The 16,987-nt window shown below is 36.8% G+C and overlaps 1 protein-coding gene across 1 annotated transcript; it reads left to right on the top strand.

Moving 5' to 3' along the window:
* Nucleotides 1-589: 589 nt before the first annotated feature.
* Nucleotides 590-16,485, top strand: LOC131683758 (uncharacterized). Its single transcript, XM_058966020.1, has 5 exons — nucleotides 590-803; nucleotides 14,379-14,512; nucleotides 15,219-15,348; nucleotides 15,458-16,003; nucleotides 16,070-16,485. Exons 1-5 carry the CDS (start codon nucleotides 695-697, stop codon nucleotides 16,171-16,173), a joined length of 1,023 nt encoding a protein of 340 aa, XP_058822003.1. The 5' UTR covers nucleotides 590-694; the 3' UTR covers nucleotides 16,174-16,485.
* Nucleotides 16,486-16,987: the final 502 nt, after the last annotated feature.

Below are 16,987 nucleotides of genomic sequence, written 5' to 3'. Positions count from 1 at the left end.
GAAGTACGTAAACATCAAAGCACAGCTGTCGGATATCTCGTATCGCAATCACATCTAATGGACGGGCATAGCTCACAGGTGTCACTGTTCAATGAGCTCTCCAAGGGTTTCCCATTGATGGGATTGATGGGAAGCCGCATGACGCTCGGATCGCTGAAAAACAATCACTCTAACGGACGAGAGAGCCTTTATTTGCTTTCCTTTTAACCTAGATCAACAACTTTTAACTTGTTCGGTTCAAGAATCTTCTAATCATCGCAACCAGGCACAGTGGTTACCAAATTTCTCACCGAATAGTTTTAGTTTTCAATTGAAAAATCTTGTACGGCATTGTCAGTCGCGGTTGGTCGCCACTGATAAACTTTCTTTTGTTGATCGTCATGTAGGACGAGACAAAAATGTGTATGTGTCTTGAAGGTTGGCGCAAACGGTATGTCAAGATACCATCTCTCGGGTCGTCGGTTGGTTGGTTGGGTATGGTTTATAGATAAAATTTTCCTATGCCGAGTACGTAGGACCCGATAGCGATTACCTATAAAAGACAATCGCGATGACCAGAACTGGTTCAGTTCTGTTTCGGTCGTTTGAATTTTTCGGTAACGGTGGTACGCACTTCGTTTGGATTTGATTTTTTATTTTTTGATTTGATTCGGGAATATCGGGATTGTATTCATTTGGAAATACTTGCGTGTTGATGCAAAGGAAAAACAGTAAGACGATGTTCGTGAAGGTTTCTGTGATCATGGTGATGTTGGTGCAGCTGACGGGAATTGGACCCCGCGGTGTAACCGCGCAGTATACAGGTGTGTGTGTTTTCAAGCTACAAGAATCTTGCGGACAGTTTAATAAAGTTTGGTTATCAATAAACGCCTGACGAGAAACAAACATGTAATGCGCCAAGCGAAGAATCTTGTAGATCGGGATGATTGGAACTGTTTTCGATTGTGCCTGAAAGTGCTTAAACTTATTTTTTGAGGCCAGCGGTCCCAAAATCGATAAAGCGCTAAATCCCGTGCGGGATTGACCATCTGTTATGTTGTATTGCCACACAAAAGAGCTGTAAAAGGTACAAGAACTATTTTGAAGTCGCAAAAAAGTAACTTGAAAAAACATCGTTTCGACAAGTGTTACTCAAAAATAATCTACGTATCTAGTTATATAAAACTCAAGAACAAATGATACATATAATATCTTCCACAAAAATATTACGATTATGCCGAGGAATAAGTGACTTACTTTATTTCCCGTTTGGCCAAAAAGGTTCGTTATCTAGAACAACACGTGTGCTTTTTTGTAGAAGGCGAGTCACTGCGCAAGGATTTAGATCTGTTATATCTATCTATCTCCTACCTTAATCTAAATGAACTATCTACTATTAAGTGATTGTCTTTGCTTTGGGTGACCAGGCGTCCTGGTTTCCTAGGACATATCCTGATTTTTAATTGATTGTCCTAGTGATCTGCGAAACAAAAACGCTTGATTTGTCCTGGTTTTTTTTTTCGTCTAAGCATAACAAAAGTTTCACTGTGCTTTCGCTTCTCACACGACCAAATATCTACCTCAACCTGAAGCCACATGGCTGTCAAATTCCGTAATGACAAAGTAATTCGTTTGTACGAAGTGCCCAATTTAATTTTCGATTTTATAACTGAAGTGTGGACGGATATGGCTTTTGTCAAAAACATTATGATGAATCTGATAACATTAGTCTTATTTTTCACTAACAAAAAGTTCTTTAGGGCCTGCAGTATTTTGTAACACTAAAAGATTCTCCCTAGCAGTGCTTCTGTCGAATAGCATGTTAAGAGGAGCATTTGAACATGCTTACGGGTGGATGGTTTGGGGCTCGATTTCTAAACCGAACGGCTAAGCTCCTGTCGTAGGAAATTCCGAAGGAGTTATAGAATGGGATGCCACGTACGCCAACGCTCGCTGTACACAAGAAGTGGCTTGATTGTACCAACTCAATCAAAAAGACGAATAGGCTTAAGTTTTCACGATCTACATCTAGCCTTCTGGTAGTCACCTTTGAAAACGTATCCAATCTGATCCAGGCTGAAGTTATGAGCAGAGTTAAAAATATTCAAAAAACTGCAATATAAACTCATTCACTAGCAAAGTACGTGAAGCAAAGCTTATACATCCAAATCTCGCAATTGTTCCATTCAAAGGCTCCTTTCAATTTCTAAATGGCACCTTAGAATATCTTTTTTTAATTTTCATGGGTTACATAAACATTTGTGAATGTTTAAAAATTTATAAGATAAGATAAGATTTAAAGAACAAATCGAACCGGTAAAAACCCCGTTATGGGTAAGATCCCTTGGCAACCCAATTTCGGCCAAGAATTGAGCCACTCCCAAGCAACAATTTTGTTTTTTTTTTAATCTATAAGCGGTTTTTAAGATTATTTTTCTAAAACCAGCATTAAAGCTTTCAACTCCATGAAAACCTCCTATTTAACGCTTTAAGACTACATTCCAACTAGCCTAACCTACGTAAAGTTTTCAAAGCTTGTTTAAGAATGCACAAAAACTTTTATAAAACTCTTCTGAAGCAGCACACATATTCGCGAAAAGATTTTTAAACCCGTTTTAATAACAATATTAAATTTATTTAGAATCATTGATCACGTTTGAAATAAGCTATAAATCTTTTCTTATTTATCGTTGCTTTTGAAGGCAGCAATGTAAACAAACAATATAAACATCGTCTTCGTTTCGAATCTATTCGTGAATAAAAATCATCAATGTGCGTGTAATTTTAATAATCAGGTTAGTGAAATCTAGTATTGAATAAGCGAATTTCAAAAACTTTCCCCGTCTCATGAAGAACATGTGGTTCAATTTCTATCGTGAATGTAGTAATAAATTGAGAATCGCATACCTTCGCTTTAATTATAATGTTGTTTTAGCAAAAAAGTCTGCAAAGCTAAATAATTTAAAATAACCATTTCGTCACAATTTTCATACCAATTAATTTCGCCAGGTTCTTTAATTATTTCTAGTGTTCAGACAGTATAAGGTAGTGGTGGCGTAGCGAGAAATGTGGTTCGGAGTGGAGGGGGGGGGGGGGAGTGGTTAATGAAATTTGATGAATTTTCGAAAACGCCAAAATTTAATGTAAGTTTGATAAATTAGTGAAAGTGTAGAAACAAACTTAGCCTAACTGGGAATGGGAGATGTCGCCCTAACAAATGGTTGCATATGGGTAAGGCAAATCATTTTTGTTAGTTAGAGCGAGTCTTCCATGAATGACTAGATTTTTCGATAGCGCGCGAAAAGAACTTTCCGTGGCCGTATATGTTATATACGTATTTGGTTCTTTGTTTATGTACTTGGGAATTTCACCTGAATAATTTCCAAAATTCGCTTTTGAATACGAAGTGTGCGCCGAATTTAAAATGCTGGAACATTGAGGCTGAGAAGTAACAAATATCGCTTGATTTGCAGTTCTCGCGATCCACATTATCAAAAGTGGCTAGGTGTGCGCACAGTCGTAAGTTGGCGAGATTTCAACCATCACATATTCAAAATTCTGAGATGTTGCCAACGGTCTGCTCATTTTCGCAACATATTCTCTTTTACACGATCTTCCTAAATTAAAAAGATAAAAAATGAAACTATCGCCAGCAGGCCCTAGAATCTGCAATTATAAATTAAAAGTCTAGAATTAAACAACCAAAGCACCAGAGAAATACTCCTCACAGTTTAGAAAATTTGCGTTCTGGTGGTGTCAACCAGCAACCATCTATATACGCTGATGTTGAAGTAATTCGAAGAAAAAAAGTTTTAATATTTTACTCGCTCTTATTTTAAGGTTTTAATGAAAAATCCATTACTTACAAGAACTATTAATACTATTTTCTTTTTTCACATCATAAAGCCAACATATAAGAGTTTTTTCAGGCCAATAAAAATTTGGGCACTAGAGGGTTAACTTGATCTGCGACATTAATTTAGAGTCAAAAAATATGGAGGAGCTCCGGTTGTAATCCTTCGATGTGTGGAAAGCACAATTGATGTTTTATTTGGATTCATTGATAGTCCAACATGAACACATCATTACACAACATCACATAAATCATTAAATCAAAAAGTGTGGTAATACAAATACCGATGATCATTATATGATATTCATCGGCGAAACCATACGTCGGAAATTCAAGCTCATTAAGTTTCCTCAACAAGCCATCGGCGACAAGGTCCTTATCTTTACTTGTCTTAACGATGAGCACAGTCGGTTGCTAAGCATTGCGTGTATCCAGTTCATTATATGAACGTACTCCATGACCTCGTGCTGTTTCCAAAATGTATTCGAAAGACACGTTGTCAAAAGCACCTTCAATATCAAAAATAACTCCTAAACTTGAAAGCTTTTGTAAGAAAGCTTTTTCAATGTTGTAGACAACATTGTGTAACAGGGTGGTAGTAGATTTCCCTCGCTGATATGCATGTTGCATTGCATGCAGCGTGCATGCTAACATCCCGAATGTAGTGGTCGATTAAATGTTCCACTGATTTGAGAAGGAAGACGGTCATACGGATCGGTCTAAAGCCCTTTGTCTCCTCATAACTGACGCGGCCGCTTTTGGGAATGAATTTCACGCTGTTCAAGATTTACATTTTCATTGAGCCACATGAATGGGACAACCATGTTTTGGTATTTTTTTCGACATTTTGTGAACACATCTGGTAATCTTATTTGTGCATTGCGATTCAGTGGCGATACAGAATACACTCCAACAGATAACTCATTTTTGACAAAAATCCATATGGGACTCTTATGTTTTTATGGGCAGTCTACAAGAAAAGGCCCATGAATCAGAACTACTTGAAAAGGACTCAAGGGCATTCGTCCGAGATGGCTCCGTACAGCGTGGAAAGTATGTGTCAAAAAGACAATTGAGTACTACATCTTCGTGTCAGACGAGCATTCACCATTTGCAGTTCTAATCGATCTGTACTGAAAGTCTTTCGATTTCGAAAGTTGTTTATTTAATCGACTTATCTCGTTGAGACTTGAGACATTTATGCAGAGGATTTTCCAATCGCTTTGCTCAGAGGATCGAATGGCATTTCTGTACTCTTTGCAAACCAACTTAAATGTCTTCGACCCGTATCTGTGTCTGTGATTCCAAGCTATTCTTTTTGAGTAGAACAAGTTCGGTATTTCACCAAGATATTCCTCTAGTAGTACGCATAACTCGAAGCGCCTTTTTTCATAAAAAAAACTTGAATACTCAATTGTATTCCTAGTTTTAAGATAGCTGTGACATTTCTCATAAAAACTTGTTCCCCTTGTTTTATATTAATCTGAATTCCTAATCTTAAGATTAAGAAATTTCCCGTAAAAAAACTATTCAATCTTGTATATCTCATCGTAGTTCTAGTTTTAAGATAGTTCCTCTTAATATTAAAAAAATATTCGTGCATTATAACCTCTTAGTTTTAAGATATTCAAAATGTAAAAATAGAATTTGTGCCTATTACAGAAACGAACTGAACATCGATGCGACCAAGCCTCTTGATATGCTGCCACTATGAGTGAGTTTGTTTTATCCAAGACCTCATCCAAATCACTTGGCGATTCAATTGTCAAAAGATACCTAGATGAAACCCAGTCGCCAAGCCCTCTTTGTAGAGGTCACAGTTCGTAGATTTAAGATTACGATATGTGACGATATCTAGTGAGACGCCTAAATGATCAAATACTATGTACTTATGATCAGATAACAACGGTTCGAACTCGTTTGGTAGCCAGCTTGCCAACTCATGCGTAATACCGTCAGAGCAGAGAATTAGATCTTACACCTCTTCTCTACCAGCTCGTGCCAATGTTGGGCGATTTTCTACATTAAATATGTCACGGTGTATTTATTAGAACAATTTTATGCAAAAAAATTCAGCATCTCTGAAACTTCGGAATATGAAAGAATGGGCTTTCCCCTTTCATTTGAAACTAAGATCAAAATAATCCGTCGGGGGGTCCAGAGTAACTTTTTTTTGAAGTTTTTTTCCGTAACAATATAGGTTTTACTACTGGAGATAATTCATATTTTTGTCCCTAGATGGTGCTTTATACATTCGAACAACACTAAAAGTGAGAATTGTATAGAAAATTTAATTGTCTACAAGTTTGTTGACCACTGAAAATTGATCTGAAATCATCCGGAAAAGTTGTTTAAGATTTTAACAAAGTTATATCTAAGATAGTTTCACACGAGGCCTAGTGGTTTGGAAATATGTTTTCTCGCACTTATTATATTACCAAAAAAAAAATAATTGGGTTTAGTGGCATGAAAATATTAGACGGGATTCATTACGTTGACAATTCTAATTGAACTTCTGAAAATTAGGATGTTTGACAGAGTCAGAAAACTATTTGTGCTTTTGGTTTGTAATATTTCCCGATAGGTTCGAAGGGACTACCATTAATCGGAAGGTACCAAAGCAACCATAAGTTCGGATAATACTTAAAAAGCACACTTTAAAGTTCACGTAAAGTTCTTAGCGAACTTTCAAGCTGCTTAAGCTTTAATGGAACTTGAAAGCTACTTAAGCCGCTATTAGACCATAAAACGTACTGAAAAATTACTTAAAACGAGAAGCTTGTGCAGATCCCTTATACGAACTTTTGGTTGCTTGGGTATTGCTTGGTTACAAGGGTTTGCTTACATTTATGTTCTGTTACACGGGTGTTTTAGAAAGGACCAAACGTCGTATAATTTAGGTTATGATCGCTTAAGTCAGCTATTATAATTCCGTTCAAGACGAAATGTTGGGACACACCGTTTCTAATTTAACGCAAACCACAGTAGTAGCTGTCCAAATTAGTGGTTAGTGTGAAATGATTTATTCAAATTTTCTCCGCAAAGCATATTGTGGCAGTTGGATTTTACGGTCATTTCCTATCAATTATGCGAGATATCGTTACTAAATTGATCCTAGATAATGCGATATGTATTACTTTTGAAAACAAAATATGATTTGAGTACAACAATAACCTTAAATACATAGAAGTCCTCGAATATATCCCAAAAAAAAATATCTTGATCCAAAAACTCAAAGTTTTTTGTTCACTGTTTGTCACATTGAGTTAATTTTGAAAACGGATAACCAGCGTTTTTAACCAAACGTTGCAATGAAATCCGCGAAATATTGCAATGGTGCGTTAAAAGTTTCATTGAGTTTGTTCAAATAAAAGGTTGAAGTTCAGGACAAGTCAATTTTATACGAAGATGCTAACAGAGTAGGAGATTCATGTAAGAATAGTTATCAGTCATCCCTGAGAACAATCGAAAAAATGAAAAAAGAAGGCATACATAATTGAAAAGGCTTTTTCTGCGGGAGGAATCACTTACCATCACGAAAAAGAATATTAACAGTTATGTGCCCAACAAAAAAACACATTTAACAGGCCAACGTGGGTACCCGGGTACCCGCAATTTGAAATGCTCATAACTATGGCTTCCTTTAACCGATTTGGACACTTTTAGATGTTTTGGATTCAGAAACTCGTCCAATTTTGATTCTGTAAAGTTGAACCGGATGAATGGATCTGGTTCTTGGTAATCCGGATTTTCCGGGGTAATGTTCCAGTACTAAGGTATGATTTGTAAATTTTAATAATGTCCTAGCAATATTAGTATCAAAACTCTTCAAATTGTCTCGGAAGTCTGTTATTTATTGTTACGGGACCCTATGACAATTTAAAAAATGGAATTGGAATGGAATGGCCACTCACGGCCCCACGGGAACCTGCTCCGGAATGTCCGTTCCGGGGTCAAATCACCAAATGGTTCCAAAACCACGAGATACAGCCTACTGATACAATTCCAAGAATTTTGATACCCATATTGCCAGAATTCCATTGAAGTTCACAAATAGTATCCCAGTACTGGAACCTGCTTCCGGAAATCCGGATTCCCGGAAACCGAATGAAGTAACCCGATTCATTTTTACCACGTCCAAAAGCGGATGAGTTCCTGAATCCAAAACACCCAAAAGCATCAAAATCGGTTGGAAATTACCTTAGTTATTGGTATTTCAGTTTTGTGGGTACCCGGGTACCCACGTCGGCCTGTTACGTAGTAAAAAAATTCAGGAGCCCCTCCTAACTCCCTCCCTTACTATATCAACAATATTCTTAACCCAAAAGCTTGACTTAGTGAAGTTCTAAGATGTCGCAAAGTTTCGATTTCCAGCTATGGATAAAACATGGGAATTTTATTAATTGAAACTCAAAAAAGTACCCGGGTACCGCGTCGGATACACAACGGTTAATATCATACTAGTTGGTCAACACTTCTCATCCCAAAAATATGAATGGTGCCCTGTATCAGGGAATTATAATTTTCAGCTAAAAGATGGCTTTCCAAGGTCTCAAATTCCGCTGAATTCACTATTGAACTAAATACAACTATTTGGCAAATAAAAAAAGTGCTTGTAAATTAACAAACCACTAGGTCTTCTGTGAAACTAACTTAGACTTAGAATTCGTAAAAATATTAAACTACTTTTCGGGATAATTTCAAATCAGTTTTTAGTTAGTAACAAAGTTGTAGACAATTAAATAATCTATCAGATTCTCACTTTTAGTGTTGTTCGAATGTCTAAAGCATCATCTAGGGGCAGAAATATGAACTAGTTCCATTGTAAAACCTATGTTTTCACGAAAAAATACTTCAAAAAAAAAGTTGCTCTAGACCCCCCGACGGATTATTTTGATTTTGGTTTCAAATGAAAGGGGAAAGCCCATTCTTTCATATCCTGAAGTTTCAGATGCTGAATTTTTTTGCATAAAGTTGTTAAAAAAAGACACCGTGATGTGCCAATTCGTAGTGGGCATTTGCATCACCAACGACTATGAGGGGAAACTCATTTCTGCCACAGTACGATGCAACCGTTTTTGAAATCATAACAAAGTGATGGTTGATTATGTGGCACACATGCCGAACAATAGATGTATTTCTTGGTTATGTTATAGACAATCAAATTGACAGCACAAAGATCGCGAGTGGTGAGATCGGACGTGCGTCAATATTCGCATTTCACGTGGATATACATAAAAGCTTTATTTGTCGCCCTAGTCCATTATTTGCTTAAATATTCGGTAGTCGTCTGGTTACCTTTTTATTATAACGATGTGCAGCGTGTTGAGGCAGAGCAACTGAAATTCGTTCGCTTTGCTCTTCGTCATCTTCCCTGGAGAGACCCAATAAATCATCTTAGTTACGAGCAACGTTGTAAGACTAATTGACTTGAACTGCTATGCGCTCGGCGCAATGTTTCAAAAGCAATGTTTATATCCGACTTGCTTTTGGAAATATTAAACTTTGAATTTATTTATTCGTCAATCAATTGTAGACTACATTACACAAACATTAATTGCTCATATACTATACTATATACTATTCCTATGTACTATGATGCCGTAAAGAGTTGAAAAACTGTTTTAAACTTGTTCGGGGCATGGTAAGGTCAATACTTTCACAATGCTCGTTATACACAGCCATCATCTGGTTTAGTGGTCCGGCATAATCTGTACGGTGATGACCTATTGCGAACAAATTTCTATGGCGTAATTGACGAGTAGGAGCATATAAATTTAATTTTGACAATATGTAAGATGAGTCAATACGCTGCATGACGATATCGTTTAGAAACGAGATCATAGCATAGTCCCGGCGTTCTTTCAATGTTTGAATATCTATCAACATTCAACATGCTTCATAAGATAGAAGAGGGAATGCTGTCCATCTTAACTTGCGTAGTGCATATAATAGAAACTGCTTTTGGATTGACTCAATTCTCACTTCGTGTTTTTTTATGAATGGTGACTAAACTCTATGAACATTTGTGTTGTAATGTTCCACAAATTTAAATTTTTTGTCTAAGATAACTCCTAAATTTTTTATTTTATCGCATTTCTGAACGGTTTGATTATCTAATGTAATTGACACGGAGGTCGTGATTTGTTTTCTGCCAAAACTTATGAGATTACATTTTTAACATTTAATTTCATTAAACATTAACAACATCATTTATAAAAGATTTGTGTTTTATTGTGAAAAACATTATAGTCATTATTATTCCTAATTTCTAAAAATAGCTGCATATTATCCGCATATATGAGAATTTTAATGTTTTTTTTTTAAATAAGAGAGATGTCGTTGACATATAAAATGAAAAAAAGAGGTCCTACATGTGAACCTTGAGGAACCCCCGAAGTAACTTTAATTATATCAGATTTCATCTCATAGAATTTTACTATTTGCTGGAGATCTATTAAATACGACTTAATCCAATTGAAGAGTCTCATCTCGATTCCCAATTTTTCAAGTTTGAAAATTAACATGGGAATGTCCAGTTTATCGAAAGCCTTGCTGAAGTCAGTGTAAAGAGCTTCTATATGATTTCCTTTATCCATAGCATTTAACGAGTAATCAACAAATTCTAAAAGGTTTATACTAGTTGAACGGCCTTTAAAAAACCCATATTGTGAATTTGTTATTTTATGTTTGACTTGGTTGGAAATGTTTTTATTTATGATGGATTCGAAAAGTTTGGGAAAGCAAGACAGAATGGCAATTCCACGATAATTGCGAATATTAGATTTTTTACCCGATTTATAAATAGCAATTAAACAGAAGAATCCAGTCTTTTGGGAAAATACCAGATTCTAGTGAATTATTGAACAACCAGAATAAAGGTGACGTGAGCTCAGTTGCTGAATTCTTTATGAAAGCAGGTGGAATTCCATCAGGTCCTGAGCCTTTAGTGGCATCTAGATCATTGAGACCAGACAATATATCTTGAACATTAATGTGACTGGCACCAACATCCCTTGAATAATCAGGAAAATAAGAAAAATATTCAAAGTCACGATCATTGTCTGAATAGTTAGAATAAGTTTCTTGAAAAAATGTTGCGAAGAGATTGCAAATATATTTTGAAGTTTCACCCTCTTTCCCATCCAAAGACATTTTTGATGGGAAGTTTCATGAATTCAACTTAGTTTTGATGTAATTAAAAAAGTTTTTTGGGCATGACTTGCTCTCATTTTCAGTTTTTGCATAATATACAGTTAGTGCCGAAGAAATAGCCAAAGTTAGTTGGTTACGAATATTGAGGTATTTTTCCAAATTATCCTGATTATTGTGTTTCCTGTAAATTTTGTGAGCTTTTTGCTTCCGATTTTTCAAATTAATAATTTCCTTGTTGAACCAAACTGGATTTTTGGTTGCATGTTTTTTTTCGTTAGTGGAACTGCCTCCTGTATTATTTGCCATAAAATATTATAAAAGATCTCCCCTGCACATTCAATGTTCTCTTGATTCTTTAAAAGGAAATGCCAATTAGCACTGCTTAATTTTTATTTAATATTTTCATAGTTTGCTTTTCTATAATCGAAAACGTCCTCGAAGCCAGAATCAATGGAATTAGGATTCTTGTGCACAAAAATAGAGAATTCTATTGCTGTGTGAAAGATTTTATTTTCCCATAAGGGAGAATGAGATTCATCAACACTGAAATCTTCATTAATGCTTGTTAATAGCAGATCTAAATATCGATTGTGTTGATTTTTTACATGGTTTATTTGATTGAGTCCTAGCAATACAATTTTCTCAAACATATATTGTAATGTTTCGTTTTCACCAACGACAGGAAGTAGAATGCTCTCATTTTCAGAGTCAGGAATAAAATCTAAGTTGCGCTAATTAAAATCGCCATAAATATGAACTTTGAATTCTGGAGGAAAATTAGAGATTATTTCTTCAGCTGCTTGAAAGAAAATCTCATATGTTGATTTGTAAGCTAGATCCGGTGGAAAGTACACTGAGACAAAAATGTGGATTTCATCAGCGATATGTGTGTAGCATCGTCGTCATGATTATTCGTCACAACGACCGTGCGACATCAGCAACCATCATCGTCACACACTCTGTGCAACATCGACCGTGTATTCGACAAAACCAAGCTACCAATTGTTCTCGTTTTGCGAAATCTTTTTTCCTATACTCAAAAGCTATCGCATAGAATTCCTAAAACAAAACCCGACGATTTGTTTGAAAATGGGTTATTGTTTTGAGTCCCTATATAAACCAAATGAAATGAAAATAGATGGAGTCTTTATAGTTTATTACGAAATACGCTGTTTCCTTTACGCCGCACCGAAAGAGCCATATGTGCTTTAGCCCATAACATGTTCAAATTCTTTGAATTTTGGTGAAACAATAAGATCTGACTTAAATACAGATGAAACTGCGATGAGAACTCCTCCACCTGACATTCTTTGGGTTAGTCGTAAATCACGATCATCTCTAAATACATTATAGTCACTACCAAAAACCTCTTCACTTTTTACATCCTCATTCCAACTTGTTTCGGTACCTAGAATTATCGAAAATGAGGAGCCTAATATATTCTTATGGATTTCGTTCATATTTACGGCGCTCCTCATTCTATTAAAATTTTGACAGTAAACCAAAATTTCAGTGGCTTTCGAAGAAGTTGGTTGTGATTCGTTATGCGTAAAAATATTATCTGAAACTATTGTACTGTTACCAGCTGCGTCATGTTTTTCCTGGTCTACCTCTGAGAAGTGTGTTAAAAGAATTGACTGTTCTAGCCTTGTCAGTCAACTGAACAGAACGCAAAACTTTTAGAACTAACAATTTCAACAACCACTACCTACACCGCACGGTTTATTTGAACTGCACTGAGAAAGAAGCTGACATCGAAGATCAGCTTTCAAAAACGGCCGAACAACCAATTAATGCACGCATAAACCTGGTTTATGGAACCACTACTAAACGCTCAAATTAAGAAAAGTTCCCATCTCGCTCTGAAATACGATATGCATTTCTTCAGTACTGTAAACCGGAGTGACATTGATCACTTTTCGAAGTAATCATTACATATTTTTAGACGCAACGCATTTTTTAGAGTTTAATATTTTTAAACCATGTACTGATGTATGAAGAACAAGATTGGATGGTTTTAGCTAAAATTGTCCGTTTACAGCTATTTTTTCAAGAATGATTTCAAGTTGAAGTCCGTTTTCGTGTTCCGGGGTGACTTTGATAACCTACATGTTCACCCACATTAAGTTATTGATGTCAATGCTTTTCATTCAAATGTTTGTTTAAACTAATTTTGGAAAGATAATCATTGATAAATAGATGTTAATTAGTATTACACAAAGTATTTCAATGTACTGTAAAATTCGAGTAACCAAAATTCGTATAATTTGTGTCCAACTAGAATAAAAAATTCTGAAAACTTTTAAAACTGCTAAAATTGTTTTGTTTCAGTGTTTTATCTATGTACAAAAAGTTTTATCCATTTTAACACGCTGGAATATTGAACAATAAAAAAAATGTTGCAAATTTTAGCTTAAAATAATTTGAAATTATTTCCAACTAGTTTCACAAAAAATGTATTAAAAATAAAAAAAAGTTTCGAGTGATCAAAGTCACCCCGATGATCAAAGTCACCCCGGTTTACGGTACTTAAAAAACCTATAGAATTGTGTAGGCTACATTCGCACGATTTTTATGTAACTAGTCGAGCCAGAGCCAGCGTCGATGTTAGTGCTTCAATTTAGATGTATTCGCATTTCTCTCCGAGTAGACCACTCTGAAATGTTTGTGCAAAAATGCGGAGAGAAATTGATTCCATTATTTATGTTATCAATGTTGAACAACTGGCATGCAGCACTATTTATTCATTATTTAATTTGCCACGGGTATAACGCTGTATATGTGATATGTTACCTAAAAGGAATAACGTAGTGGAAAAACTGTTAGGTGCTACGATGTCGTAAATCAATCGTTCATTCGGTTAATATATATTTAATTTTATGGAGACGCATAATACTTCGATCCACGCGAAAATAACCGTACTGAACTATATGTACTGCTCAAATATAGAACAATATTTTCTCTTAAATCTATTATAACTCATTCGAGTCAAACAGTAATTCTCAAAGTTGTTTATATGTTGTGATCCAGTATATCGTTCTGTATGATGTGATGGTTATTTCTTGTTTTAGAATCAGCATAACCGATTTGGAAGGTAGTAATATTCATACCGAAGTAATAAAGGAACTTTGAAGTTTAATTTCGTGGGGTTGGCCAAAGTAAATTACAATATTGACCAAATTATCCGGTCACGGTCCCAAAACATCTTCCCAGTCAGCCTCGAACAACAAAACATTCCCTTGAGGAAGTAATTCCATCATAATTTGTACCTCAGATTGACACCACAGTGTGTTGCAGAGTATTAAGTATCAAGATTTTCACCACCTCATTCACGCTCCGCGACTAACAAAAATGTCTCACCCTACCCGATGCTCTATTTACGACCTTCCAGGACCAACGCTTGCCTGCGGTGGCACATCGTTGCTGAAAACGACCACATTGATCTCGCCGGCCCAGATTGGCACTAATGGCGCCGCCACCAGCTGCAGTTACACCATCCGGGCCATCAATTTACGCGTCTGCCAGGTAAGCTACCGGTACTGATTTTGCCCCCAATCTAGACTCACTGGGTCGCGGCAGACGCACCTAATCTCCGAGCGCCCGATATTGGCGCTTTCGGGGGGGGGGGGGAGGGATTTAAATTTGCATTCCGACTCGCTGGTCTGCCGCCTACCGCATCCGTTAGGGTAGCTCAGATGAGGGGTTTTATGAAGGGGTGATGTATCTTAAAAGTGTTGATTAGTTCATTGCCTTTTTAATAACATATGTTATAAAAAGGCAATGAAATAATCAACAATTATACGACTCGGAGTCTTCACCAGTGCTCGTATCAGTCTACGGTTTGATACGAACACTGATGTTCATTAGATATCGTACTTTATATACGTATCTATGATAAGTGCATATGTATTTTGATGTACGTACATCTTCCGAGTTTTTGCTCACACGTTGAGAACAAATCGTTGATGCGGACAGTAGAAGAATGTTGTATCATACCGAGTTTGGAAGGGTACTAATCCAAATGAATTGTCATGAGTCTCAACAAATGCCCCATTAGCGCATTTTGCCTATTATATCTATTAAGATGTACTCACCATTTCTGTCCGCAAAGAAAGGGATTTTTTGCCGTTATAATTCTGAGCCACCCTAGCGCAAACGGTTCGAGTCACACTGCACTTCCTAGCACTACTGGTTGATTGACCTTTTCCTCGCTTTTGTCACTCACACACAGCTCCGACTGGACTTCAACTCGTTCAACCTGGCAGCGCCGACGATCGACCCGTATCCGATCTGCTCCATCGACACACTTTCAATTCAGAATTTAGATTTCAATTTGTGTGGCGAAAATAGTGGACAGCACGGTAAGTTATTAGATCTTCTCTGCGGTGAACGGGCGCGGGGGAATGGTGGTAACATGTGATTTAATTGGATTTGTGGTGGTAAATGCTTTTTGCTTGTACCGTTCGGCAGTTTACGTCCCGTTCAATCCGACCCTTGCGGAAATGACAATGGCCATTAACTTCAACCTGGGTACACGGCTCGCGGGACAGGCGGCACCCTACTGGAATATTCGGGTGCAGCAGTTGGAGTGTCCAATTGGTGCCTCCTTCGCTTCGAAGCTTGCCATTCGGACCGAATCGACCGGTCTGGCTAAGACCTTCCACAACGATTTGGGAGTATTGGCCCCGACGGGGTGTCTGCAGTACCACACCGCCGTAACCGGAGTCATCAAATCGTTCAATTTCAACATGGGAGGTCCGTACATAGGTGACATGCATTATGCCATCTGTTTCCGACGGCTTCGGACCAACACGGCACTGAAACTGTATGCCGACGTGTTTGATCTGGCCTCCAACGATGATGTCGGCATCGATGACTCGTGCTTCTCCCGAATCGAAACCATCGGCCGATCGGAGGACTACCTGTACATTCCGGACGGGAGGGCTATGCCAAATGGGAATACCATACGAGCAACTCGATTCTGTGGTCAGAGCATTCACCAAAAATCTGCTGAAAGTAAGTGGAAACCTGTATATACATTGCTTGAAAAATAGTAAATCTAACCATAAACTATCCTTTTAGCTTCCGCACCGGGGCCGTTTGTTCTACAGTTCAATAGCGATACCATATATGGAGCCAATGGTGCTCGCGAAACTGGCTTCCACATTACGTACGAAATTGTCTAAAATCACTTCGGAAACAACAAACCACGTATCAGCATAAAACAAATTAATTTTCAACTTTCTTATCCGGATAATTCGATTCGTATTCTTGTAACAAACAATAATAACAAATATTACAGCATTCCAACTCACGCCTACTAGATGATGTCGATTGTACTTAATTTGTACCTGCACTGTATGAGTATTAGGAGAAATAGATACGCAGCAACGTTTAAGCTGAGCATTCGAATATTATCTGTAGTATATTTTATTGTTAATCTCGTTGTAAACTAATTAGCTAAAGCAATATATCGTTGAATGTAAACAGATTGACATTAACGTTCTGGTGAGCGGAAAATATACTCATCTATCTAATTCTATGGTCCAAGCAGCATGTAAACTTTCTCCCATTTATTAGTCTAATCCATAGAAAACTCCATTTCCTACTAGTTCCAGCAATAATGTTTTCATCGAACTATGAATATTTAATTTTGAGAGTAATTTGGAAATGAGAAAAAACAAAAAGAGAACAAATAAGCAAAAAAACACAACAAAATATTCTGAGTTCACAAGTTGATCGTCCCCACTTGCTATTCTTCAATTGTTTTTTAAAATACTTTGATGACATCTAATGATGGTAATCTTAGGTACCCAAGCAGCACCGCTTGTTGACTAGCAATTTCTACAACAAAATTCGTTGAAAAGAAGCGTACATAAACCATTATTCAATTGATTTAGCAACTAAAAAAGCGCACCAGCAAATAACCTTAGATTCTACTTTCCGATCGAATAATACCATCTTCTTCTAGGAATGGCGACAACCGTTTCAGAGGACTCG

Source organism: Topomyia yanbarensis, chromosome 2 (assembly GCF_030247195.1).
Source record: "Topomyia yanbarensis strain Yona2022 chromosome 2, ASM3024719v1, whole genome shotgun sequence".
NCBI lineage: Eukaryota > Metazoa > Arthropoda > Insecta > Diptera > Culicidae > Topomyia > Topomyia yanbarensis.
This window is presented reverse-complemented; position numbering and strand designations above follow the sequence as displayed.

Coding starts and splice junctions, on each gene's coding strand:
- LOC131683758 (XM_058966020.1), top strand. CDS start 695: ATGCAAAGGAAAAACAGTAAGACGATGTTCGTGAAGGTTTCTGTGATC. Junction 804..14,378: donor TGTAACCGCGCAGTATACAG/GTGTGTGTGTTT, acceptor ACGACCTTCCAG/GACCAACGCTTGCCTGCGGT. Junction 15,349..15,457: donor CGAAAATAGTGGACAGCACG/GTAAGTTATTAG, acceptor ACCGTTCGGCAG/TTTACGTCCCGTTCAATCCG.